This window comes from Acinonyx jubatus, chromosome E4 (genome assembly GCF_027475565.1).
Source record: "Acinonyx jubatus isolate Ajub_Pintada_27869175 chromosome E4, VMU_Ajub_asm_v1.0, whole genome shotgun sequence".
Lineage (NCBI taxonomy): Eukaryota > Metazoa > Chordata > Mammalia > Carnivora > Felidae > Acinonyx > Acinonyx jubatus.
In genome coordinates, this window is record NC_069395.1 from 47,115,138 (window position 1) to 47,140,562 (window position 25,425).

Below are 25,425 nucleotides of genomic sequence, written 5' to 3' on the forward strand. Positions count from 1 at the left end.
TGTTGTTGTGAATGGTGTAAGAAAGTGGTCTAGTTTCATCCTTCTGCATGTTGTTGTCCAGTTCTCCCAGCACCATTTGTTAAAGAGACTGTCTTTTTTCCATTGGATATTCTTTCCTGCTTTGTCAAAGATTAGTTGGCCATACTTTTGTGGGTTTAGTTCTGGGGTTTCTATTCTATTCCACTGGTCTATGTGTTTGTTTTTGTGCCAATACCATGCTGTCTTGATGATTACAGCTTTGTAGTAGAGGCTAAAGTCTGGGATTGTGATGCCTCCTGCTTTGGTCTTCTTCTTCAAAATTACTTTGGCTATTCAGGGTCTTTTATGGTTCCATACAATTTTATGACTGCTTGTTCTAGTTTCGAGAATAATGCTGGTGCGATTTTGATTGGGATTGCACTGAATGTGTAGATATCTTTGGGTAGTATTGACATTTTAACGATATTTATTCTTCAAATCCATGAGCACAGAATGTTTTTCCATTTCTTTATATCTTCTTCAATGTCCTTCATAAGCTTTCTATAGTTTTCAGCATACAGATCTTTTACATCTTTGGTTAGGTTTATTCCTAGGTATTTTATGCTTCTTGGTGCAATTGTGAATGGGATCAGCTTCTTTATTTGTCTTTCTGTTGCTTCATTATTAGTGTATAAGAATGCAACTGATTTCTGTACATTGATTTTTGTATCCTGCGACTTTGCTGAATTCATGTATCAGTTCTAGCAGACTTTTGGTGGAGTCTGTCAGGTTTTCCATGTACAATATCATGTCATCTGCAAAAAGTGAAAGCTTGACTTCATCTTTGCCAATTTTGATGCCTTTGATTTCCTTTTGTTGTCTGATTGCTGATGCTAGAACTTCCAACACTATGTTAAACAACAGCGGTGAGAGTGGACATCCCTGTTGTGTTCCTGATCTCAGGGAGAAAGCTCTCAGTTTTTCCCCATTGAGGATGATATTAGCTGTGGGTTTTTTATAAGTGGTTTTTATGGTGTTTAAGTATGTTCCTTCTATCCCAACTTTCTCGAGGGTTTTTATTAAGAAAGGATGGGGCGCCTGGGTGGCGCAGTCGGTTAAGCGTCCGACTTCAGCCAGGTCACGATCTCGCAGTCCGGGAGTTCGAGCCCCGCGTCGGGCTCTGGGCTGATGGCTCAGAGCCTGGAGCCTGTTTCCGATTCTGTGTCTCCCTCTCTCTCTGCCCCTCCCCCGTTCATGCTCTGTCTCTCTCTGTCCCAAAAATAAATAAACATTGAAAAAAAAATTTTTTTAAAGAAAGGATGCTGAATTTTGTCAAATGCCTTTTCTGCATCAATTGACAGGATCATATGGTTCTTATCTTTTATTAATGTGATGTATCACATTGATTGATTTGTGAATGTTGAACCAGCCCTGCATCCCAGGAGTGAATCCCACTTGATCATGGTGAATAATTCTTTTTATATGTTGTTGAATTCGATTTGCTAGTATCTTATTGAGAATTTTTGCATCCATATTCATCAGGGATATTGGCCTGTAGTTCTCTTTTTTTACTGGGTCTCTATCTGGTTTAGGAATCAAAGTAATGCTGGCTTCATAGAATGAGTCTGGAAGTTTTCCTTCCCTTTCTATTTTTTGGAATAGCTTGAAAAGGATAGGTATTATTTCTGCTGTAAATGTCTGGTAGAATTCCCCTGGGAAGCCATCTGGTCCTGGACTCTTATTTGTTGGGAGATTTTTGATAACTGATTCAATTTCTTTGCTGGTTATGGATCTGTTCAAGCTTTCTATTTCTTCCTGTTTGAGTTTTGGGAGTGTGTGGGTGTTTAGGAATTTGTCCATTTCTTCCAGGTTATCCAGTTTGTTGGCGTATAGTTTTTCATAGTATTCCCTGATAATTGTTTGTATTTCTGAGGGATTGGTTGTAATAATTCCATTTTCATTCATGAGTTTATCTATTTGGATCATCTCCCTTTTCTTTTTGAGAAGCCTGCCTAGAGGTTTATTAATTTTGTTTATTTTTTCAAAAAACCAGCTCTTGGTTTCGTTGATCTGCTCTACAGTTTTTTTAGATTCTATATTCTTTATTTCTGCTCTGATCTTTATTATTTCTCTTCTTCTGCTGGATTTAGGGTGTCTTTGCTGTTCTGCTTCTATTTCCTTTAGGTGTGCTGTTAGATTTTGTATTGGGGATTTTTCTTGTTTCTTGAGATAGGCCTGGATTGCAATGTATTTTCCTCTCAGGACTGCCTTCACTGCATCCCAAAGCGTTTGGATTGTTGTATTTTCATTTTCTTTTGTTTCCATATTTTTTTAAATTTCTTCACTAATTGCCTGGTTGACCCATTCATTCTTTAGTAGGGTGTTATTTAACCACCATGCTTTTGGAGGTTTTCCAGACTTTTTCCTGTGGTTGATTTCAAACTTCATAGCATTGTGGTCTGAAAGTATGCATGGTATGATCTCAATTCTTGTATACTTATGAAGGGCTGTTTTGTGACCCAGTGTGTGATCTACTTGGAGAATGTTCCATGTGCACTCGAGAAGAAAGTATATTCTGTTGCTTTGGGATGCAGAGTTCTAAATAGATCTGTCAAGTCCATCTGATCCAATGTATCATTCAGGGCCCTTGGTTCTTTATTGATCCTGTGTCTAGATGATCTATCCATTGTTGTAAGTGGAGTATTAAAGTCCCTTGCAATTACCACATTCTTATCAATAAGGTTGCTTATGTTTGTGATTAATTGTTTTGTATATTTGGGGGCTCCCATATTTGGCGCATAGACATTTATAATTGTTAGCTCTTCCTGATGGATAGTCCCTGTAATTATTATATAATGCCTTCCTTCATCTCTTGTTACAGCCTGTAATTTAAAGTCTAGTTTGTCTGATATAAGTATGGCTACTCCAGCTTTCTTTTGACTTCCAGTAGAATGATAGATAGTTCTCCATCCCCTCACTTTCAATCTGAAGTCTCTTATAGACAGCAAATAGATGGGTCTTGTTTTTTTATCCATTCTGATACCCTATGCTTTTGGTTGGCGCATTTAGTCCATTTACATTCAGTGTTATTATAGACAGATATGGATTTAGAGTCATTGTGATGTCTGTAGGTTTCATGCTTGTAGTGATGTCTCTGGTACCTTGTCTCACAGAATCCCCCTTAGGATCTCTTGTAGGGCTGGTTTAGTGGTGACAAATTCCTTCAGTTTTTGTTTGGGAAGACCTTTATCTCTCCTTCTATTCTAAATGACAGACTTGCTGGATAGAGGATTCTCAGCTGCATATTTTTTCTGTTAGCACATTGAAGATTTCCTGCCATTGCTTTCTGGCCTGCCAAGTTTCAGTAGATAAATCCATCACTAGTCTTATCAGTCTCCCTTTATATGTTAGAGCATGTTTATCCCTAGCTGCTTTCAGAATTTTCTCTTTATCCTTGTATTTTGCCAATTTGACTATGATATGTCATGCAGAAGATCGATTCAATATGTCTGAAGGGAGTTCTCTGTGCCTCTTGGATTTCAATGCCTTTTTCCTTCCCCAGATCAGGGAAGTTCTCAGCTATGATTTCTTCAAGTACACCTTTGGCACCTTTGTCTCTCTTCCTCCTCTGGAACCCCAATTATGTGCATGTTATTGCGTTTAATTGTGTCCCTTAGTTCTCTAATTCTCTCCTCATACTCCTGGATTGTTTTATCTCTCTTTCTCAGCTTCCTCTTTTTCCATAATTTTATCTTCTAATTCACGTTTTCTCTCCTCTGTCTCTTCAATCCAAGCTGTGGTCGCCTCCATTTTATTTTGCAGCTCATTTATAGCATTTTTTAGCTCCTCCTAACTGTTTCTTAGTCCCTTGATCTCTGTAGTAATATTATCTGCTGACCTCTATACTTTTTTCAAGCCCAGCGATTAATTTTATGACTATTATTTTAAATTCATTTTCTGTTACATTGCTTAAATCATTTTGATCAGTTCGTTAGCTGTTGCTAATTCCTGGAGTTTCTTTTGAGGAGAATTCTTCCGTTTGATCATTTTGGGTAGTCCCTGGGGTGGCTCCAAACTGCAGGGCTCTTCCTCTGTGTCTGTCTGGAGTAACTTGCATTGGTGGGCAGGGCCGCAGTCAGACCTGATGTCTGCCCCCAGCCCACCACTGGGGCCGCAGTCAGACTGGCATGTACCTTATCTTCCCCTCTCCCAGGGGTGGGACTCACTGTGGAGTGGTGTGGCCCCTGTCTGGGCTACTTGCACACTGCCAGGCTTGTGGTGCTGCTTTGATGGGATCTGGCATATTAGCCAGGGTGGATTCACAAGGTGCACAGGGGCGGGAGGGGCAGACTCAGCTCACTTTGCCTTTGGTGGTCTGCTTCGGGAGGGGCCCTGCAGCACCAGGAGGGAGGCAGACCCTCTTCCGTGGGCCTCTCATCTACGCTTGGCTCTGGAGAGTCCATTCTGCTAGTCTTCCGGCAGTTTTCTGGGTTATTTAGGCAGATGTGGGTGGAATCTAAGTGGTCAGCAGGATGAGGTGAGCCCAGCGTCCTCCTATGCTGCCATCTTCCTGCCAGCACTCCTGTATTTCTGGAATTTTCTATTTTCAAAGTACTTCCTCACACATCTCTTAACCTCACAGTAACTTCTAAAATGTATAATTCAAGCAGCCAAAAGAGCCTGATGGGCCCTCAAATGGTGTCCATTGACAATCAGAATGATATAATAAGCTGGGCCTGCTCTCTCTCTCCACACAGTAAGTCCAGGGTCATCTTAAGACGCTCAGGGAAATCCGGAAGGGATTCCATTGTCCTTTTGGCCTCCACCACCAAGGAGATCTGTTTTAAAGTCCATTTGATCTGATATAAGTATTGCTACCCCAGATTTCTTTTAAAATATATTTGCTTGGTTAATATTCTCTATCCCCTCACTTTTAATCTACATGTGTCTTCAGGTCTGAAATGAGTCTCTTGTAGGCAGCATATAGATAGGTCTTATTGTTGTTTTGGTTTTTTTTAATCCATTCCATCACTATATGTATTTTGCTTAGAGTGTTCAGTCCATTCACATTCAAATAAACAACTGATAGGATTATATTTATTGCCTTTTTGTTACTTTTTTTATGGTGGTTTTTGTAGTTTTTCTCCATTTTTTTCTCTGCTCTCATATCTTACGATTAGCTGGCTTTCTTTACTGATATACTTGGATTCCTTTCTCTTTATTTTTTGCATATCTATTACTGGTTTTTGATGTGTGGTTAGCAGTTTGTATATAACATCCTTTGTGTTTAAGAGTCTATATTAAGTCGATGTTTGCTTAAGTTTGAACCCATTCTTTACTCCTCTCCATGCTTTAGGAATATGGCATCATACAGTATATCCCTTTTTTTTTATTCCGTTGACTGATTTTTACAGATGTACTTATTTTTACTGCGTTTATGCTTCCCATTTTGCTTATTCGTGTTTATGGTCTTTCCTTTCCAGTCTAAGAGTCCCCTTTAACATTTCTTGTAGGTCTGGTTTAGCGGTCATGAATTCCTTTAACTTTTGTTTGTCTGGGAGACTCTTTATCCTTTTATTCTGAATGATAGCCTTGCTGGGTATAGTCTTCTTGGCTGCAGATTATTTTTCTTTTCAGCACTTTGTTTCTTTTTTTTTTTTAATGTTTGTCTTTCTCTCCCTCTCAAAAACAAAGAGTGTAAGCCAGAGAGGGGCAGACAGAGGGGGAGACAAAGACTCCAAAGCAGGCTCCAGGCTCTGAGCTGTCAGCACAGAGCCCAATGTGGGGCTTGAACCCACAAACTGTGAGATCGTGACCTGAGCCGAAGTTGGAAGCTCAACTGACTAAGCCACCCAGGTCCCCCTCTTTTCAGCACTTTGAATATATCATGCTACTCACTTCTGCCTTGCAAAGTTTCTGCTGAAAAATCAGCTGATAGCCTTATAGGGTTTCCTTTGTATATAACTGCTTTTTTTATTCTTGTTGCCTTTAAAATTCTCTATCACTACTTCTTTTGACATCTTAACTACTATGTATATTGGCGTAGACCTCCTTGGGTTGATTTGGTTGGGAGATCTCTGTGACTTCTTGATCTGGATTTCTGTTTCCTTCCCTAGATTAGAGAAGTTTTCAGCTATTATTTCTTCAAATAAATTTTCTGCCCCCCTTTCTCTCTACTTCTTCTGGGATCCCTATAATGCAAATGTTATTACACTTGATAATGACGATGTGTTCCCTAGTCTATTCTCATTTTGCATAATTTTTTTCTCTATCTTGCTCAGCTTGATTACTTTCTATTAGTGTATCCTCCATGTTGCTGATTCATTCTTCTGCTTTGTCTCCTCTATTTATTCAATCTAGTGTATTTTTAATTTTATTTATTGTGTTCTTTATCTCTAATTGGTTATTTTTTATCTCATTGTTAAGGGTCTCACTGTTTTCCTACACTCTTTTCTGAAGCCCAGTCAGTATCTTTATGATCATTACTGTAAATTATCAGGCATATTACTTATTATTATCCCGTGCTGTGATTTTGTTCTGATCTTTCGTTTGGGACATATTCCTCTGTCTCCTCATTTTATCTAACTCTGTGTCTCTTTCTGTGTGTTAGGAAAGAGAGGTTTGTCTCTTGCACTTGAAAGTAATGACCTTATAAAGAAGAGGTTCTGTAGTGCCCTGTTGTGCAGTGTCCTCTATTCACCAGAACTTGATGCTTCAGGGTTGTCTCCTATGTGTGATACATACCGTCTACTATTGTGGCTGAGCTGCTTTTTCCTTCAGTCATCTGCAGTGGTTCTTTTTGCCTGTTGCAGACAGTGTTTGGTCCTTGTGGTGTTTGTGGGTCAGTCTGGGGATACCTTGGGCATGAGTTGAGTTAGACCAGGTATTTGCCAGAGGTGCAGTAGTACAAAACTGCAGGGCACTTTCCTTGTGTTGTCCCCTGAGAAGCTTTTGTTGGTGGGTAGGGCCTCCAGCCCACTTCTGTGGCCTGTCTGGCTAGTATGTGTGATTATATTTCCATTTTTCTAGGGCAAGAATCACTTTGAGTGGGTGGGGAGGAGAAAAAGAAAAAGAGTCACTTTGGAGTGGTGCTAGCCACTATTGGGGCTGTTTGCACACTGCCAGACCTGTGGCACTGACCTGTATGGTTTCTGGCCAAGAGCATATTAGGAAAGATCTGCCAAAGCACAGCACAAGGGAGTGGGGCGGCAGGCTGGCAGTGCTAGTAAGTTAGGTAGTGGATGCCCCAAATGGTTTTGTGTTTATACTGGAGGTGAGGGAGGAAATGGCACCTGCCAGTTCCTTTGTTCCTGGGGGACTTCCCCAGCAATTTCTGTATCTCTGGGACACACTTTGAGATTAGTAAACAATTCTCCCTCCCTTATGCTCCAAGAACTTTTCAAACTCTGCTTCTATGTTGTATCTTTGTGGCCTGTTTGTTGTACTGTCCCTTTAATGGCATGGAAGGTTTCCTTTTATTCTCCCAACTCTCCTAGAGCCTAGCCCACTAATTTTTTTTTTTTAATTCCAGGTTTTACATTCCATTGGTTGTAAGAACTCACAAAATTCAGCCCCTCTAGTTTTCAAAGCCAAATGCTATAGGGAATCATCTTCCCTATGCAGGCTTCCCAGTGTGCTGATCTGTTTCTCTCCCTTCTCCATGCCCACAGTGTCCCTCCTTCCCACAGAAAGTCCAGTGAGTCTATTTAGTTCCTGTGTCTTTGCCCTTTTTACACTCTTTGATGTGGCCTCTTCTCTACACTTAGTTGTGGAGATTATTCGGTCAGTCTTTGGGTTATCTTCTGGGTTATTTACACTGATGTGAGTGTTTTCTAGTTGTATCCATGGGATGAGGTGAGCCTGGGGTCCTCCTACTCCACCATCCTCCCCAAAAGTCCTTAAATCATTCAGGTTTTTAAAGTTAAATTTTAGAAATCTTTGCCTTTTTAGTTTTCCTAGTGAGTTTGTCTACCTAGTTATTTGGTTCCTTCAGCATTGTCCTTTTGATATATGTCATGAATATGGAGATGTCAGCTAGTGCTATATTCTGCCATGTGTCCTTACCCCATATGTTCTTATTTCTCATTTGCATGGTTTCCTCAACATGTTCCTGACCAAAGAGCTACTCCATTAGCTACTGCCCATTTAGTCTGAGAAAAGTTATACTTCATTCTGATTCTCATTAACAGACTATTCAATCACCTATCTTATAACTATTTGTTGAGCATATTGTGCTGATTCTTCTGAACCTGATTCTGTTGGGGTTAGACCATCATTAGTCCTCAAGGCCATGAACAGACAGCATAATTCAGATGGTGTCATGGAGGTGATCCATCTATAGACCGTGTATTGTTGAGCCATAGGCAAGAGTGCTCCTGATTGCCCAATCACCTGAGCTCAGATGGGCTCACCCTTTGAACATCTGGCACCACTACTGGCTTTGCTGAGATTAGCTTAGCTTATGCAGAGGGTTGGTCCTCCATCCATTTGTCCTGCCTAGAAATATGCCGTTTCCGTGATAAGAGTTTATGGTCAGGAATAGTTTCCCTCTGTCCAGAGTCTGCTTTACCCATTCCAGAATAGGCTGTTGTGTGAAGTATAATTCATTTGTTTTTTGTCAGTGGCTCTGTATTTTGTAGGGCCTCATGGAGTACCCAGCTGAGCTTTTCAATTGGCTGGTATGCAATCTATGTTCTTTATGACTGGGTCTGATATTTTTCTGCCTTCAGGGGACCTACTCATGCCTAGAAATTTTACTGTAGCTTGGGATCCTTGGTCATTACTTGGATTCATATGGATGGAATTAAATTAACTCTATTTTTTACCCTTTCTGTTCTTTCAAATTATCACATATAAGGATGTCATTAATATGCATAATGCTGGTTTGTAGGTGTTGTGTTTTCATCAAAGGCCTGAATGTCTTGTGTTAGATGGTTGTGGGCTCTTACTGAGCTGTTAAGGTATCCTGTGATACCCTAGTAAACTGGTATTGTCTGCCTTCCCATGTGACTGCAGTCATGGGTTGGCTTTCCTCACCAATTAGAATAGCAAAAAACATGTCAGATAAATCTATCACCAGGTAATCAGTTCCAGATTCAGTGGTGATATTTATGATAGCATCTATATATGAGAGTGCTCCCTCGATTTGGGAAGAGTGTTTGTTTAAATTCCTATAATCTACTGTAAATCTGTATGATATGTCTGGCTTTTTAATGGGCCAGATTGGGTTAATATATGGCAAAAGAGTAGGCACAGTAATTTGTTTATTTATGAGTTCCTAAATGTTGACCTTGATTTTTGTATGTCCTATCATCCATTCCAAGAATGTTTTTTTAATTTATTTTTTAATTTACATCCAAGTTAACATATAATGGTATAATGATTTCAAGAGTAGATTCCAGTGATTCATCCCCTATGTATAGGGCCCAGTGCTCATCCCAACAAGTGTCCTCCCATAAGCCCCTCACCCATTTAGCCCATCCCCCACCCACAATCCCTCAGCAACCCTCAGTTTGTTCTCTATATTTAAGAGTCTCTTATGTTTTGTCACCCTCTCTGTTTTTATTTTTGCTTCCCCTCCCTTATGTTCATCTGGTTTGTATCTTAAATTCTCCATATGCGTGAAATCATATTTGTCTTTCTCTAATTTCGCTAAGCATGATACCCTCTAGTTCCATCCACGTAGTCGAAAATGGCAAGATTTCATCCAAGAATGTTTTCTAAACTGCAGCCTATACAGCATTTAGCTGTAATGAGGTGGCCTATATCTATCTTCCATTGCTAGGAATGTAGATAGATACCCATGTCCCTGGGGTTAATTTTCCTCCTAATTCTTTAATAGTCCCTTTTTATTGTGAAGGAGTTTTCTAAATTAGTAGGATATCCTTGTATCAATGTTACTTGGGAAACTTTAAGAACATAATGGCATACTGTAGTTATTTTTATTTACAAAAGGGTTGACATAGCCAGTGTAGCTTATGGGCAATTGCCTCTGGCTTAGGCCTAGAGACAGAGACTGCTGATAGGGTTTTGCTCTCTTTGGCAATCCCTGGCTTGCTTATTAATGGGATTAAGTTTCATAAAGGAGCTAGTGTTTACAATAAATAGGTTAGTGCCTCCAAATGTGGGTTTATATTCTGTAAGTCTATTTACTTAAAGGTTTGGTTGTTTCCATTTCTCTAAGACTGTATGTAGTTTTTGAGGTTTCTATTTGGATTTCTATTTTTATAACTTGTTTTAAAGGATGGTGGTCTAAATGGTTTCAGAGGCTAATAGGACCTTATAACTGTAGATCTATATGGTCTATTTTGATTTGATATATTGTATCAGCCTGTTTTGTCTGTGTGTGTGTGTGTGTGTGTGTGTGTGTGTAAGCCATAGTCTTTATCTTGACTTAGTTCCTCAGTTGTTCCTATCAAGCCAATCAGTCCTGTGTTTCTGGCACCTGCAAAGACTGTGAATAATCCTGCTGTGTCCTGCAGGGTGCAGCTTTTAGACTGACCTTTTAAATTTGTTCTGTTGCTTCCATAATAATGGTGAGGGTATCTGCCCCCTATCATTAATCATAGTTAATAGCCATCATTTTATTATTAATAGTTTCCCCTGCTGTTTTCCATAGAGATGTTTTAGGGAACGTATATTAGGTATAGGCCATTTTAATCTCTAGGTTGCTGCTCCCTAAGTATCTTTGTAAATTAGTATTATTTTCTCCAAATGCTCTAAGGTGTTGTTTCAATTTAGCGTCAGTGGTAATGAGTCCAAGCTGCACAATCTCTGTTCCAATAAGGACCATGTTTTGTTTTTCTTTGGACCATAAATCTAATAGCTGCTGAGCTTGTGTCCATTTCAATTTGTTAGAATTCCATTCTAATGTTTGTCATTTCTTGTCTAAGCTCGCTCTTCAGTGTCTCTGATTGGTTCCATATTCTCATCTGTTTTAGTTTTGTCTGTTTTCACAGGCCTGGCTTTTTAGTTAAATTTACCAGGGTCAAAGGGGTTAAAATAATCCTTTTCCTGGGGTGTGGATTAGTGCCCTTAAGAGAAAAGGGACTGGTTTCTTCCTGTTCTGGGGATTACTTTCTATGCCAACACTTTCCTCTCTATATCTGTTACTCAATGCTCCTAATAAGAGCACTGGAATGTTTTCCTCAGTTCTTTTCAATATAGGCTAGAACTCACGGAAATGGGTGATCAGGCCAACACCTGGAGTTTAAGTTTTATAGGTCTCCAGGGATCTTTGCAGTTAAATATCACTCAAATCATCTCGAGCAATTTTGTAGGGTGAATGAGTGAGGCATAGTTACCATTGTCTTTTTTGTTGCCTGATGGGGTCCCATGCTTCTCTAGGAACCAGGACCCCAAGGTGTCTCCAAATGGAGGATACCCTGTCATGTGCTTTTAGCTCCTCCCCTGCAAGTCAGTTGAAAAATCCACAGCTCTGTCTTTAAGCAGAATATGCCACTGTGGATAGTTAGGCCTTTATGCATTAGGGTTGATGTCTTGTACCCCCCCATAACCCTCCTCCTATGACCTAGCCTCATCCAACATTGCCCTGTTTTATGTGTCTGGCTACCCTGGCCTGTGCCTGTACAACCCCCACTCTGTCACCTGGCCTTCAGGCCCAGGGAGCTCTGGCTGGCCCCCAACCCCTCTAATGGCCTCAGAGTGCAGCAAGCCCACCCATTGAACATTAAGTGGTAGATTTAAACTGGCAACAGTCTGTCGCAATTTGGACTGGTTGTCTGATCGGGTCCTGGGCTTTTCCGACAATGAGGGCTCCCACAGAAGCCCCTGGTTTAAGCTGGAAGCTAAAAGGTTGGCTTTAAGAGATACCCGGGAGTCTTGATTACAGGTAAACCTGGGACCTGTTTATGGGGATTGAATGTTGCCAGTTTAAATTTGTCACCTCAGATTCATGAAGGGTCGTGGTGTGGATTTATTTCTCCCTGGAGGCTATGCAGGTGGCTGTTGACAGGCCCCAGCTCCAACCACCTGGAGGGCTCCTGGTGTCTCAGGCCAGCTGAAGGAAATGAACTGCACATGAGTGTGTTGCACAGTTTAGGGTAGCCAGGGACCTAAAACATAGCCATGGTCTTGAGAGGCTGGGTCACAAGAGAATCTCTTGAAGAAAAGACATATGTATATATGCAAACCTAACCTAATTCACTCCCTGAAGGCAGAGCTTGAATTAATGGCCTGCATTGGCGGGGCAGGTCTGGGAGTGCTGGTCATGGTATCATCTAATAAGAGGTTCCTTCAGTCTAAGGTTGCAGAAGTCCCAAACCTCTCGGACATCAAGCCCAAATGGGGACTGTTGCCAATCACCGGCTGCTGCTTCCAGGTGATTTTCATGGTGGGCCCACAACATAGCAGAAACTGTGCCATTATTTGGGAAAGGTCCAAGCTCCATGGGTCTAAAGGAACTGAATCCCTCAAGGAACCTGAAGGGGATAAATTGCGAATACCCAGGCCACGCAGGTCAGGTAAGCTGGGAACCTGGAAATGGGCACGAACGGGAGAGGCTGTGGCACAGGAACAGGATCGTGGAGACCTAAGGCATCTGCTTCATTCCAAGCCCTAACCTACACAAACGTGCATATTCCCCCAGATGACATCACTGAAAGAAACCGGACTGCCTTGCCAGGGTGGGGCTGGGCAAACTAGATGAGGTACCCTTCAGTAAGAGACACCTGGGAGCCTTGATTGTTGGAGCGGCCCAGGATCCCATCAAGCAGCCAGTCAAATATGTACTGACTGTCACCAGTTTAAAGGTGTTGCCACAGAAGATTTTTGAGGGTGGGATCCCTTTGCCCTGGAGGTTATGTAGGTGGTTGGGAACTGGCCTGAGTTCCACAGGCCTGGAGGGCCACAGCTACCCTCAGTGGGCTAATAGGCTGCATACTAAGCAAACACCAGCTATGCAGGTCAGGGGACCCAGGGACCTGGAACTGGATAACGTTGGGAGAGTTCAGATCTCAAGAGTGGGCTTTTGAGGATCCATGGCATCTGCCTAATTCTAAACCCTAACCTACACAAATGTGCGTATTCCCCCTTAAAGGCATCGCTGGAAGAAACAAGACTGACTTTCCAGAACAAATCCAGTAATCAAGACTCCCAGATGTCTCTTGTTGGAGGATACCCCATCAGTCAGCCCGTCTACACCTCGGCAAGGCAGTTCAGTTTCCTCCAGCTCTGTCTTCAGGGGGGAATACGCACATTCATGTAGGTTAGTGTTTGCAATTAGGCAGTTGCCTGGTACCCCCTACAGCCCATTCCTGTGACCCAGCCTCCTGACACTTGCCTTTTAACAGGTCCCTGGCTTCCCTGACCTGTGTGGCCTGCCTGTGCTTGTGCAGTTCCAGTCTTGGGCAGCCTAGAACCTTCAGGAATGTGTAGTACCGGTTGTCCCAAACTACCTACATGGCCTCCAGGGCAGAGGGAACCCTCCTCCTGAAAATTTTTCTGAGACAGCAGCATTAAACTGGCAATTCTCCATTCGGTCTGGCTGCCTGATGAGGTCCCAGGTTTACCAGTGGAGGGGCCCAGAGAAGGCCACCCAAAAATTTCCACAGTGAGATATTAATTATTTTGAATTAAAGTTACTTTAAAAATGGCCAGTGACCTTCCTTTGTCGCCTGAAAGCAATGAATACATCTCCTGTGTGAAAGGTACCCTCCCTGTACCAGAAGGAGGAGAGATATTCTTCTCATCAGAAAAAAGGTAATTCAGGGCTGAAAAACCCTCTATAAACAAACTGTGTCACTTTTACTAATTTATTACCTCAGCCCAAATCTTGTTTAGAGTTCTTTACTAATTGAAGCTCTTGAACATAAGTTTTGTTTGTCCTGTCCATTCCTCACAGATTTATATTTCTTTGTCTAAAACATGTAAAACCTACATGCCTGCGTCATTGATTTCTTAGGGCCTCTATGCACACATAATTTGACTTTTTTTCTCATGTGAAGAATCTTCTCATGTCAACTAAAGGTAGAGAAAAAATTTTCTTCCCCATCAGTTGGCGTAGGGGTGGGATAAATTTCCCAGACTGGATACTGTTTGCTTTGAGGCTGCTGCAGCTGAGAGATGCCAACACATCTGATCAACAGCTGGCAGAAGGTAAGAATCTTTACCACAATAGCTTTCTGGTTCTCTGCCTTCAGTGTCTGACAGAGCAAGAGTGGGGAGAGTCCTTTTTCTCTAAATTTAGATTAGCAGAAGAAAATATTTGTGTAACCAGTTCCTTGGACTTAGCAACTCTTGTAAATTTGATGGACTACTCTTGGTTGGAATAATTCAACTCCTCCTAGAGATGGAATAGCTTTTTTGCCTCATGAAAAAGAATTACTATAGGGAAAGAATGCAGGTATAGGTCCTTACAGGTATAGGTCCTGCTGTTTGAGCCAGCATCTGTTTAGACAAACTTTGCTGTGGGTCCTCTATGAAAAAAAAAAAAAAAAATCCACAAGGCTTTTCCTTTTGTCTGTCTTTATATACTTGAGAGCTTGGCTTTATGACTGGTGAGAATATTCCCTCTGGTCTCCATCATCCAGAGGATGCACTATCTGAGTGCACCTTGGTGGCCAAATAGGCTGTTTAAAGATACGTAGTTATAAGCAACATTCTTTTTCTGGCCATTCCAGCTCTCAGGGGAGTTTCTCATAAGGGGTCCCAGCCCATAAAACACATTTTTCATCTCAGCCTTTGTTGCTTGTTATGTTAGTGTCATGGACTAGCATGTCTGTGACTGGAGAGGTGTCATATTTTCACAGGAGACCAGAGAAACTATCTTGATTACACCATTCTTACCTCCGGTACAATGAAGGCCTTTGTTTTCTTATACTATTTTCGGGCAAAAACTTTTCAATAATGAGGGCCAAGGGCACCTCTGTGTCCATAATCTCAGACTGGAAAGTTGCCTCAGGGTCTTTCCATTAACAAAATGTTTATTGGTCTGGGTCATCATTACGATTAAGAAGATCCTATTCATCAATGGCCAGATGATGGATCCTTTAAAGAAAGAAAAAAAGCTTTATAGAATGGCTGGGCTTACAGACTCCTTTAAGTCTAATTTCTGATTTTTCATTTTAATATCTACATTCAATGTAAAGTTTCCTTCTCAAAATCTCTGGCCTCCAACTGCTTCTTCCTTCAGGATTTACAGAGAGCACTCTGGCCTAATCTTTAGGCCAAATTATACAGGTTACTCATGTAAATCCTGAAAACCAGAAAGTAAATTTAGCAGAAGGTGGTCCTTGTAATTCCTTCTACTTTTTAGGGCTCTGCAATCAGGCTCTCCTGGCTTCAGGCATTCTCATGCATTGTCCTTTGCACATATATCCTAAACTCCCCACTAAAAAGAAATTCGTGTCCCCTGGACAGCAAATCTTTTAGAAGATCCTACCAAATTTAGAGAAAAATTAGAAAGATTCATGATGATTCACAGCACCCCATCACAGAGAAAACAGATGATGAAAATTTCTCCTACGCCCTCCTACAGATCATCAGCTAAAGGCCAATATTCAAAGCCAAGGCAGAACTGCGTATTCAAAATGCTGTACACAGACTTTACAAAGGCATAAATCTTTTCAATCTCCCTGACAGAAAGAAGTTAGAAAGGTGGGTTAGTCCCTTGATATTCAGGTTGTAATTACAGTTCTTGCCTTGCAAATCCCTACAAAACCAGAACTGCAAATCTAGAAAAAAGGTCAAAACCCACCTATTTTACCAATCCCCAAAGTGACCTATTCCTCTCAAAATGCTTGTAGATATTATAAAAGATCAGGATATTGGAACAAAATTGAGCTGTCCTTAAAGCACTTACAAACTTAGATTTCTTCTCTGTCCCTTAAAGTTACAGATTTCGTTGTGTCTTTGAAGTGTAAACACAGCCCACAATCTCTTGAAAATGAAAAAGAAAAAAATGGAAGGAAAGAGGCCTTGTTAAAAATACAAAGTGCAATTAGTACTCTTGCCCAAACTATAGATCACAGCTTCTAGAAGATTACTTCCAGGGACAAATACCAGTCTTAAAAGACCTCTCCAAAAATAGCAAATGACTTGAATCATCTGAGTAAATTAATATTCCCCCTACGATTCAAAAACTGGTAAGTTTTATATTGTTTTAAAACCAAGCTCTGAGATGTATTTGTCTATATGTATATGTGTGTATGTCATTTAGAGGTAGGATATTTTTTTGTTCCTGGACGTTACTGCCAAAATTAATTTGTAAAACAACTCTATTTAACAAGCATTTGTATAAATTTAGTATTCATAAACTCTCCAAAATAAGATACAAACTTAACCCAAATAAATTTCAGGTTCATATGACCTGGTAAATATTTGGCATTACAAATAATTTAAGGTTTTTGAGTTAATTAAAATAGACCTGTAGTGAAAACATCTACTCTGCTCAGTTACTAAAAGTTAAATAATTTCATATTATATAGGCTGCAAAATTTTTCAACAACAAAATAGCTTGGGAGAATGGTTAATTTTGTCTGAAATCTCATGAAGTTTTTGTGGATGATCTAAACATAACTGTTAAAAATAAGTAAATTGAATACCTGTAAAGTTAAAAGGCTTTTAGGTAAACTTTTCAATGGTTGCCCAATATTTTTGATAACCTGAAATTTTAAAATTTTGTTACAGGATGAGTTAAGTTAAATTCATTGAATATCTAGATCATTTCCAAATAAGATAAAATTAAATATTAATTACTGAATATAGGTTTACTTAGTTTTGGCTTCCTTAATACAGAGAAACTAAAGATACATTTGGATCGGTTACTAAATATTTTTGTGCTTCATTGAAAGATTGTATTATAAAGAAGCACATGTTTCTAGAAATGTATTCATAAATTTGCCAATCTAAAAAATGCTGGCATAACAGATTCACACTACCTAGATTTTACTAGAAATTAAATTTTTAAGAGTTAAGAAGTCTAATACACATGAGTATATATAAAAAATAATAAGGGAAACATCTCTAGTAAAATGTGTGCTTTTGGTAGAAGAAGGTATGAGGAATGGAAATGCATTTTTGGTTGGAAAAAGAAAGTAATCTTGTCCTAACATGAGGCTGGTTATTTAAAAAGGAAAAACTTAGGACAAAAATCTGAATATAAAAGAGGAAAGTTATAAAAGGTTTGTGAAAAGGGAATCTTTAAAGGAATTGTAGATTAAGATTAAAATGAATTTCTTTAGGGGCACCTGGGTGTCTCAGTCAGTTAAGCGTCCAACTTTGGTTCAGGTCATGATCTCAAGGTTCGTGGGTTTGAGCCCTGTGTTGGCTTTGTGCCGACAGCTCAGAGTCTGGAGCCTGCTTCACATTCTGTGTCTCTCCTTTTCTCTCTCCCTGCTCTTCCCCTAGTTGTGCTCGCTCACTCTCTAAAAAATAAACATTAAAAAAAATTTTTTTAGTGAATTTACAGGCTCTGGTTTAAGATTGTGATGTAAGATCCTGAACTCACCTCCTCCGCAGACACACCAAATATACACCTACTTCTAGAGTAATTCCCTCTGAAGAACTGAGGGCTGAGAAGCTCCTGCACAATCAAAGACTGAGAGAAGGGCAGGAAAGATGGAGACAGACACTGGAAGAAAGGAACTCTCACTTTGATGCTATAGATCGCAGCAAGGAGGAATAGAACCCAAGGAATTATGAACAGATCTGTTTGCCTGGGGCACAGAAAAAACAAAACAAAACAAAACAAAAAACAACCTGCAGTTCAAAAGATCAACTAGAATATAAAGGAACTAGCCCTAGAACCCTGCCCTGTGATGAGGGGTGTTCTGGAACTCTGTAGGTCCAACAGGCTGCTGAGCACCTTGGTTTACATTCCCCAGCCACCCTGATAACGCAGATGGAAGCAGCGTCCAGAGCCATAGCTGTCCTTCTATGTCCTCAGTGAACCCTGGGCCCCTACCACACACCAGCCCCAGGTCCCCTGGGTACTGACAGAAAGCTGTGGTTTCAAGAGCAGCTAGAATATAGAAGATCCAGCCCTAGAACTCTGCCAGATGGAAAGAGAGTGGTTGGAACTCTGGGTCAGAGGGGCTGGCGAGTACCACCGTTTATGTTCCTTCTCCACCTTGGTAGAAAGGATGGAAGCAGCGTCCAGGTGTCTCGGCTGGCCTACCACCTCATGGGCCTGGAGCACCTAGCCCACACCTGTCCCAGTCATCTCAGTAAAGTGTCCCCAGTGCAGTGCACACCAGCCTAGCCCTGGGCAGTGTTTACTACAGCTCCAGCCATGTCACCAAGGTGACAGGTAAAGCATGCCAGAACACTCCAGAACCATACCACTTTGGCTCCAGATGACTTGTAGGGCACCTCTGGTGCAGAGCACTCTGGGACCTCCCAGCTTAGGCCTGCCTCTGCTTCCGCTGCCCCACCAGGGCACCCCTTTTGCTGAGCACCCCAGGACACCCCAGCTTGCACCCATTTCAACTTTATCCATCCTTCCAGGGCACCCTCTGCTCAGAGAACCCTGGGACCACCAATCTCATGCCCACATCAGCTGTGGCCATCCCACCAGGACAGGCCCAGGATGGTATACCCCAGGACCCCCATACCAGCCACAGTTCCAGCCAACCAGCCAAAGTCACCAGGCACACATAATCTACATAGGGGTTGACCATACACAAGACCACTTTCTCAAGTTTAAGAGAAGTAGTTGTTCCATCTAATTCAAAGAAGCAAACACAGAAAGTCCAGCAAAATGAAGGGATAGAAGAATGTGCTCCAAATGAAAGAACAAGACAAAGCCTCAGAAATAAAACTAAATGAAATGGAGATAAGCAACATGCCTGAGAAGACATTTAAAGTCTCACTGGACTGGAGATTATAAAGATGCTTATATTATAAGCTTTATATTATAAAGATTATAAAGCTGGAGATTATAAAGCTGGAGATTATAAAGAAGCTTATAATATAAGATGCTATATTATAAGCTTATGTTATAAAGATGCTCACTGGACTGGAGAAAAGAATGGAAGAACTGAGTAAGAGCTTCAACAAAAAGATGGAAAACATAAAGGAACTAATCAGAGTTGAAGACCACGATAACTGAAATAAAAGTACTCTAGAGGGAATTAACAGTACATTAGCAGATGCAGAATAATGGACCAGTGATCTGAAGTCAGAGTAATGAAAACTCCTAAGCTGAACAGTAAAAAGGAAAAAAAAAATTTTTTTTAATGAGGATAAAGGATCTCTTGGACAACATCAAGTAAACAAACATTTGCATTATAGGGGTCCCAGACAGAGAAGAGAGAAAAAGAGGCAGAAAATGTATTTGAAGAAATAATAGCTGAAAACTTCCCAAATTTGGAGAAGAAAACACATCCAGATTCAGGAAGAACAGAGTTCTAAACAAGATGAATTCAAGAGCCTCCACACCAACATACATAATAATTAAAATGTCAAAAGTTAGGCCATCTTGTGTCCCTGTGTGTACCTGATCTCAACTGGTCCACCCAAGACCCCTGAGTGCCAACCCCGGGTCCTATTTCCACTCCAGCAAGATGAAAGAAACTATCGTGAACCAGGAGAAAGTCGCCAAACTGCAAGCAAAGTGTGCATTGATGGAAAGGGAGCTGCTCACTGAAAGAAGAAGGTGGTTCACAGAATGGCTACAGCAGATGATACAAAAAGAAAACAACTTCAGTTTTCCTTAAAGAAGTTAGGGGTAAACAATATCTCTGGTATTGAAGAATTGAATGTGTTCACAAACCAAGGAGCAGTGATCTACTTTAACAACGCGAAGTTCAGGCATCGCTGGCACTTTCACAATTACAGGCCACACTGAGACAGAGCAGCTGACAGAAATGCTACCCAGTATCTTAAACCAACTTGGCGTGGACAGTCTGACTAGTCTAAGAAGACTGGCTGAAGTGCTGTGAAAACAACATGTAGCTAGAAAAGGGCCACTTGCTACAGGAGAGGATGATGATGATGAAGTTCCAGATCTTATGGAGAATTTTGATGAATCTTCCAAGAATGAAGCAAACTGAATTGAGTCAACTTCTGAAGAAAATAAAACTTGGAATGACTGGGAGCTGCTATTTTGTATTATGACTGCTTTTTAAAATTTTGTTTATGGCTCTGATAAAATTAATATAGATAGCTAATATTTTTAAACCCAAGCCCCTTGGACATTGCAGCTCTGTTCGGTTTTGACTTACACACAATTCATTCTTTGCAGCTAATTAAGCTGAAGAAGCCTGGAAATAAAGTTTGAAACAAGGTTAATAAAGTTCTTTGCCCAATTAAAAAAAAGTCAAAGGTTAAAGATAAAGAATTTTAAAAGCAGTGAGAAGCAAAAAGTTATGTTCAAGGGAAACCCTATAAGGCTGTCCAGCTGATTGTTTTCAGAAGAAACTTTGCAGGCCAGAAGGGGGTGGCATGATATATTCAAAGAGCTGGAAGAAACAAATCTACAACCAAGAACACCCAGTGAAGTTACCATTCAGAAGTAGAGAGGTAGAGTTTCCCAGACAAGCAAAAGTTAAAGGAGTTCTTTAAGGAAAAAAGAAAAGGCCATAATTAGAAGAAAATTATGAGTAAAATTATGTAAAATATGACCACATATACAAAAAACATGGAAGGGTAGTAAAAATGTTCTTTTAGAATGTGTTCAAACTTAAGTGACCATCAATTTACTATAGACTGCTATAAAGTTAGAATGTTATATATAAATCTCACAGTAACCACAAACTCCAAACTTCTAATAGATACACAAAAAAATGAGAAAGAAAACCAAACAGGACACTACAGAAATTAATCACAAGGAAAGAGCAATAAAAGAAAGGAATACAGATCTACACACACACACACACACACACACAAGAAGCCAGAAAACAACACGATAGCAGTAAGTACATATCTATCAATAATGACTTTAAATGTTAATAGTCTGAATGCTCAAATCAAAAGACATAGGGTGATGGAAGGGGGAGTAACAATCAAGTCTCACCTATCTGATGCCTACAAGAGACTCCATCAGACCTATGACACCTACACAGTGAAAGTAAAAGGATGGAAAAAGATATTTCATGCAAATGAAAGGGAAAAAAACCAAAGTAGCAATACTTATACCGGACAAAATACACTTTAAAACAAAGACTGAAACAAGAGACAAAGAAGGGCATTACATAATAAGTGATCAATCCAACAAGAAAATATAATAATTGTAAATATGCACTCAACATTGGAGTACCTAAATAGAGTAAATATTAAGAGACATAAAGGGAGAAATTGGTAGTAATACAAAATACTAGGGGACATTATCATCCCAATTACATCAATGGATATACTGTCCAGGCAGAAATCAATGAGAAACAGTGTCTTTGAGTGACACATTAGACCAGATTGACTTTAAGAGATAGACAAAACATTTTGTCCTAAAGCAGTAGAATACACCTTCTTTTCCAGTGCACATGGAACATCCTCCAGGAGAGATCACATATTAGACCACAAAACAAATCTCAATACATTTAAGAAGATTGAAATTATATCACACATCTTTTCTGACCACAAGAGTATGAAACTTGAAATCAATCACAAGGAAAAAAAATGAAAAAAACACAAATATGTGGAAACAATATGCTACTAAATGACCAAGGGGTCAATGAAAACATTAAAAGAGGAAATAAATACATGGAAATAAATGAAAATGAAAACAACAGTTCAAAATCTTTGGAACACTGCAAAAGCAATTTTAAGAGCAAAGTATACTTATAAAAGGATACAGTCCCACCTCAAGAAACAAGAAAAATCCCAAATAAACCATGTAACCTTATACCTAAAGGAACTAGAAAAAGAACAAACAAATCCTAAGGTTAGTAGAAGGAAGGAGATAATACAGATCAGAGCAAAATAAATGAAATAGACTAGAAAAACAATTTTTAAAAGATCAATGAAAACAGCTGATTCTTTGAAAGATAGAATTGATAAACCTTTAGCCAGACTCATCAAAAAAAAAAAGGTGAAAAAAATAAAATCAGAAATGAAGTAGTAATAACCAACACGACAGAAATACAAAGGATTATAAGAGATTGCTATAAAAATTACATGCCAACAAATTGGACAACATAGAACTGAATATTCCTGGAAACATCCAATCTTCTAAAATTGAATCAGAAAGAAACAAAAAATCTGAATAGATCAATTACTAGTAATGAAATTGAATCAGTAATTGAAAAACTATCACCAAAGTCCATTACCAGGTGGCTTCAAGTGAATTCTACCAAACACTTAAAGAAGATTTAATAACTATTCTTCTCAAAGTATTCAAAAACACATAAAAGGAAAGAAAATCTTCCAAATTCATTCTATAAGACCAGCATTACCCTGATACCAAAACCAGACAAAGACACTACAAAAAAAGAAAACTACAGGCCAATATCCCTGATGAACAGACACAAAAATACTCAACAAAATATTAACAATACATTAAAAGGATCATTAAATAAACATTTTTTCACAGAACTAGAATAATCCTAAAATTTGTATGAAGCCACAAAAAACCTTGAATAGCCAAAATAATATTGAAAAAGAAGAAAAAAATGGATATCACAATCCCAGATGTCAAGACCTCCTACAAAGCTGTAGTAGTCAAAACAGTATGTTACTGGCACAAAAACAGACACATATATCAATGAAACAGAACAGAGAGCCAAGAAGTAAACCCACATTTATATGGTCAATTTATGACAAAGGAGATAAGAATATAAAATGGGGAAAAGACAGTCTCTTCAATAAATGGTGCTGGGAAAACAGGACAGCAACATGCAAAATAATTAAACTGGACTGCTTTCTTACACCATACCTAAAAATAAACTGAAAGTGAATTAAAGACCTAACTGTGAGACCTGAAACCATAAAATCCTAGAAATGAACACAGGCACTAATCTGACATCAGTCTTGGCAACATTTTTGTAGATATGTCTTCTCAGGTAAGGGAAACAAAAGCAAAACAAAAAAAGAAAGAAAGAAAAGAAAAACAACAAATTATTGGGACTACACAAAAATGAAAAGCTTTTCCACAGTGAAAGAAACCATCAACAAATGAAAAGGCAATATACTAAATAGGAGAAGACATTTGCACGTTATATATCCAATAAAGGGTTAATATAAAAAATATATAAAGAATTCATACAACTCAACACTAAAAAAAAAAAATCTGATTTAAAAATGGGCAGAGGACCTGAATAGACATTTTTGCCAAAAAAGACATACAGATGGCCAACAGATACATGAAAAGATGCTAAATGTGTCTAATCATCAGTAAAATGCAAATCAAAACCACAATGAGATATCACCTTATACCTATCAGAATGGTAGAATCAAAAAGAAATGTTAGGATGTGGAGAAAAAGGAACTCTCATGCACTGTTGGTGGGAACAAAATTGGTGCAGCCACTGTGGGAACCAGTATGGAGATTCCTTAAAATATTAAAGATAAAAAGACCATAAGATCCAGTATTTACCCAAAGAAAATAAAAACACTAACTGGAAAAGATATATGCACTCCTATATTTAATGCAGCATTTCTTACACTCGTCAAGATACAGAAGAAACCCAAGTGTCTGTTGGTAGATGCATGAATAAAGAACATGTAGTATATTATTACTCAGCCATAAAAAAAGAATGAAATCTTGCTATTTGTGACAACATGGATGGACCCAGAAGATGTTATACTAAGTGAAATAAGTCAGAGACATACAAATACCATATGATTTCACTTATATGTGAAATGTAGAAAGAAAACACATGACTAAGTGAACAAAAAGCAGAAACGGAAGCATAAATGCAGCATACAAAATGATGGTTGCCAGAAAGGGCGGTGGGGAATGGGCAAAAAGAGGAAAGGGGAGCGGGAGACCCAGGCTTCCCGTTATGGAATAAATAAGTCATGGGGATAAAAGGCACAGCATAGGAAGTATAGTCAGTGGCATTGTAATAGCACTATATGATGACAGATGGTGGCCACACGTGTGGGGAGCATAGCACGACATATAGAGTTGTCCAATCACTGTAGTATACCTGAAATGAGTGTAACACTATGTGTCAATTTAGAAAGTAAGCTGGTACAAAACTAAAATTTGTGGGTTTTGTTGTTGTCTTGCTGTTAAAAGACCAAAGTGTTCTTAGATTACTGGTCTGATTTGAATAAGAAATTGTAAACAGAGATTTTTCTTTAACAGTGTCATCTACCTAGAAAGCAAATGTTCTATGCTTTATCTTTATCAAATGTTTGGTTACTTTTAAAACTCTGAGTCTATTTAATATTAAAAGAGCTAAGAATTTTTATAACAATTTAACTTTCTGTATTTACTTGTGAAGTCTTCGGTTCATAGTGATCTGTGATCCTATCAAATTTCCACACCTTTTGATATTTTTTGACAAACTTCTCAAAACTAAGTTCAACCGTGAAGTCTTCTGGGTGGCTCAGTCGGTTAAGCGTCCAAATTTGGCTCAGGTCATGATCTCCTGGTCTGTGGGTTCAAGCCCTGCGTCAGGCTCCGTGAGGACAGCTCAGAGCCTGGAGCCTGCTTCGGATCCTTTGTCCCCCTCTCTCTCCCTGCCCCTCCCCTGCTCACACTCTTGCTCTCGTTTGCTCGCTCTCAAAAATAAACATTAAGAAAAATTTTCGATGAAGTCTTTTGACCACAAGCCATCTTTGAAATTTTTCAGCAAGTCCCTGGAACGAGTCACAATACTTACTCTCCTCATAAAAGAGAGATTAAATAAATTAGGTATGTGAAATCACATGGGAAGCAATGTCAAATAAGAATTGCTAAACCTTCTTAAATTGTATTTGTGTAAACATGGGTTACTAAAATAAGTATTCTATAAATTGAATGAAACTCCTGGAAATCTGATATTATCCATGTTATCACTTATAATTCTAGTTACTATCTTGAAATGCTGTATATCGCAGAAATAACCAAATTTCCTTATTTGTTGCATTATAATGAACTTAAATCAGATCTTTGACCATTGCCATTTGTTGAGACTCTTTGTAATTTAGAGAATTCTTCTTTTATTTTGATAAAGAATTATTTTTACAAAAGTGCTTCATTTTGAAAGAGATTCAAAGGAAAGATTCTGAGAGGTACTATAGAATACAGGTCTCTAATAACCTTAAGAGCATACCATTGAATTGTGTAAGGATTTATAGAACTCTAATGAAGAAACTGACGGCTTCACACAACTGCTAACAAAAAAATCAAAATCAGTTACACAGTACTGAACAAACTGAGGAGGATAATTATACTTTTTTATGATGTTTTGCTTGAAATATTACTGGATCTTTCATCTTTTCCAAATATACGAAAACCTCTCCTCTTAAGTAACTATTACTTATACTAATTTGGTAATTATACCTTTGTAAGCAGGATTGAAACATTTATCTTTTTCTCCCTACCTGATCCCTCTAGAATCAGAAACTCCCAGGGAGTATTTT

At 39.2% G+C, this 25,425-nt stretch overlaps 1 protein-coding gene across 5 annotated transcripts in view; it reads left to right on the forward strand.

Annotated features, from left to right (window-relative positions):
• The window catches only part of LOC106977942 (uncharacterized), a 57,679-nt gene that overhangs the window by 17,378 nt on the left and 14,876 nt on the right, over positions 1 to 25,425 (forward strand). The window contains exons 1-4 of one of the 5 annotated variants that reach the window (XM_053209024.1): positions 11,540 to 12,440; positions 13,945 to 14,073; positions 15,809 to 16,061; positions 17,376 to 19,586. In XM_053209024.1, the coding sequence (XP_053064999.1) occupies positions 12,095 to 12,440; positions 13,945 to 14,073; positions 15,809 to 15,954 (621 nt within the window). In that variant the 5' untranslated portion in view covers positions 11,540 to 12,094 and the 3' untranslated portion in view covers positions 15,955 to 16,061; positions 17,376 to 19,586. Of the gene's footprint in view, positions 1 to 11,539; positions 12,441 to 13,944; positions 14,074 to 15,808; positions 16,062 to 17,375; positions 19,587 to 25,425 lie in introns of those variants that run through there. The other 4 variants (XM_053209025.1, XR_008293027.1, XR_008293025.1 and 1 more) reach the window with 4 other exon arrangements.